This window comes from Crocodylus porosus, unplaced genomic scaffold (genome assembly GCF_001723895.1).
Source record: "Crocodylus porosus isolate Cpor-Errol unplaced genomic scaffold, CroPor_comp1, whole genome shotgun sequence".
Taxonomy (NCBI): Eukaryota; Metazoa; Chordata; order Crocodylia; family Crocodylidae; genus Crocodylus; species Crocodylus porosus.
This window is the reverse complement of record NW_017728931.1, coordinates 78,652,526-78,654,534: the sequence shown is the minus strand read 5'-3', so window position 1 is coordinate 78,654,534 and position 2,009 is coordinate 78,652,526. Positions and strand designations below refer to the sequence as shown.

At 37.2% G+C, this 2,009-nt stretch overlaps 1 protein-coding gene across 2 annotated transcripts in view; it reads right to left on the bottom strand.

Moving 5' to 3' along the window:
* The window catches only part of TSPAN8 (tetraspanin 8), a 35,418-nt gene extending 33,637 nt beyond the window's left edge, over positions 1–1,781 (bottom strand). The window contains exon 1 of one of the 2 annotated variants that reach the window (XM_019543211.1): positions 1,567–1,781. In XM_019543211.1, coding sequence (XP_019398756.1) covers positions 1,567–1,626 — 60 coding nt within the window. In that variant the 5' untranslated portion in view covers positions 1,627–1,781. The remainder of the gene's footprint in view (positions 1–1,566) is intronic. The other variant, XM_019543209.1, reaches the window with a different exon arrangement.
* Positions 1,782–2,009: the final 228 nt, after the last annotated feature.

The window sequence follows — 2,009 nt, the reverse complement described above, 5'->3', positions numbered from 1 at the left end:
GCCCATGTTCATCTTGGAGTCAATGATGACTCTAAGATCCTTTTCCGCCTCTGTACTGACAAGAATTGAGTTCCCCAACCTGTAGGTATGGTGCCGGTTGTTCTTCCCCAGGTGCATCACTTTGCACTTGTCTGTGTTGAATCCCATCCTATTCTCATCTGCCCACCCCTGTAACCTGTCTAGGTCCGATTGCAGCCTATTCCTCCCTTCTAGCGTGCCCACATCCCCTCACATCTTAGTGTCATCAGCAAATTTGAACAGCAAATTTGAACAGCTTCTTTTGATCTACAAGGGAAATCCAGCTGAAACTAGCCTGAAGTACTTTCATGGAGTCTCCAATAGGTCATGCTTTACACGCACATGCCAGTTAGTATGTTAGGCTTTCCTAACCAGCCTTTGAGATTTGCTTACAATATAGAGCAAAATATTTAAAATACACTCAGAAATATACGTTTTGTGGAGCAGAATTTCAAAATAGTGTGTTTTTGTGCCCTTTTAAGTGTTATTGTGCAAAAAATTCAGCTCAAACTTTAACACACATTGAAACACGATCTTGGCTGAGACTGAGACAAACCAAGAGTGGATTATTAGATGTTTATTTATGAAACCCATAAACTATTAAAGACTTCTGCAATTTCTCTTGTTCTGTCTGACTTAGTTACACACTTTCTGATGCTAGTGTCTGTGGTTCCTTTTATCTGTCATCTTTTCACTGGGAAAAGTCTTCTGGGGCAAGTCACATGGTATGGTTACTAATTCGGCTTATGGTTTCAGCAAACCTTTTGAGAATCCAACAAATGTCTTGCCCAAGGGTTGACAACAAGAAAGAAACATGAGAAAAGTATTTTCTCTCACACCTTTCCAGAACTGTGGGATCTGTGAAGTCTTACAAACCAGTTACAACACAGTAAGTTTGCAAAAGTGTTTTGAACAAAAAATCAGAAGGCTTCACACTGTTTTTCTAAACTAGGCCGGCCACGTTCCAATATTTTTTATGTTTTCACAATTCACCTTGGTGTTATTACCTCAAATCTATACCACTTTAGCAACACACTTGTCACTATTTATTGAATCTCCTTCATGAATAAGGCTATTCTGTTACTCATTTTGGCTTTTTGTCATACATCAAGTCTTAAATTTGAATTTCAGCAGACTGACATTTTCTCCACATCCCTCACTTTGAGGATTCTCCACTTTTGACAAAAATAATTTACAACAGTAAAGCAGGAAGAGGTCACATTAATGTTGCATGTAGATAACCAAAATAAGTGATGTCCCTTGAAATAAGAGACACGTGAGATATGGAATAAAAAGGCCTAAGCCTCTCAAAATGTGGATGTATAGGAAATAGAGATGGTTACTCAGCATCTATTATGAAACAGGACAAGAGACTATAGAAAAATTGCCAATTAACACAAGTTAACTCTATTTTTCCTCCCCACTGCACCTACAATTGTATACTCATTCCACTTACATCTTATTGCTTTTTATAATCTATATTGTTATATCCCCTGAATAATTCTGACTCTGTTCTATATGCCACTAATAATTTAAAATTCAACTTACCCAAAAGAAAAAGTTGAAGATGAACATGGAGTATTTCATACAGCTGCTCACACCTGCCATTTTTAAAAGCAATGAAAGCGACCAAAATTACAGAAAAGTCTTCTTTTTTTATGCTGTAGTCCTTTAGAAAAACTCTCAGGGGACGTTCTATGCTCTATTCTCTGATACAAAAAACAGAAGTCTTGAGGGAAACTAGTCACAATTATTTAAACAATGCATATTCCCTAGGTAATTATTAACTAGAGCATTAGAAAAACTATCAGGCGTTATCTTTGACTCTGCGTAGAGAACGTTCTCTCATTCTGTCCACAGGAGTCATATTTTTATGGTTTCATTCCCATTGTAAAACACCTCAAAAGTAAACAGACACTACCTAGGACAGAGGAGAGGAAATAGGATTTCAAACCTTGGTTTTCTGACAAAGCACAATAAAATAGTCACTG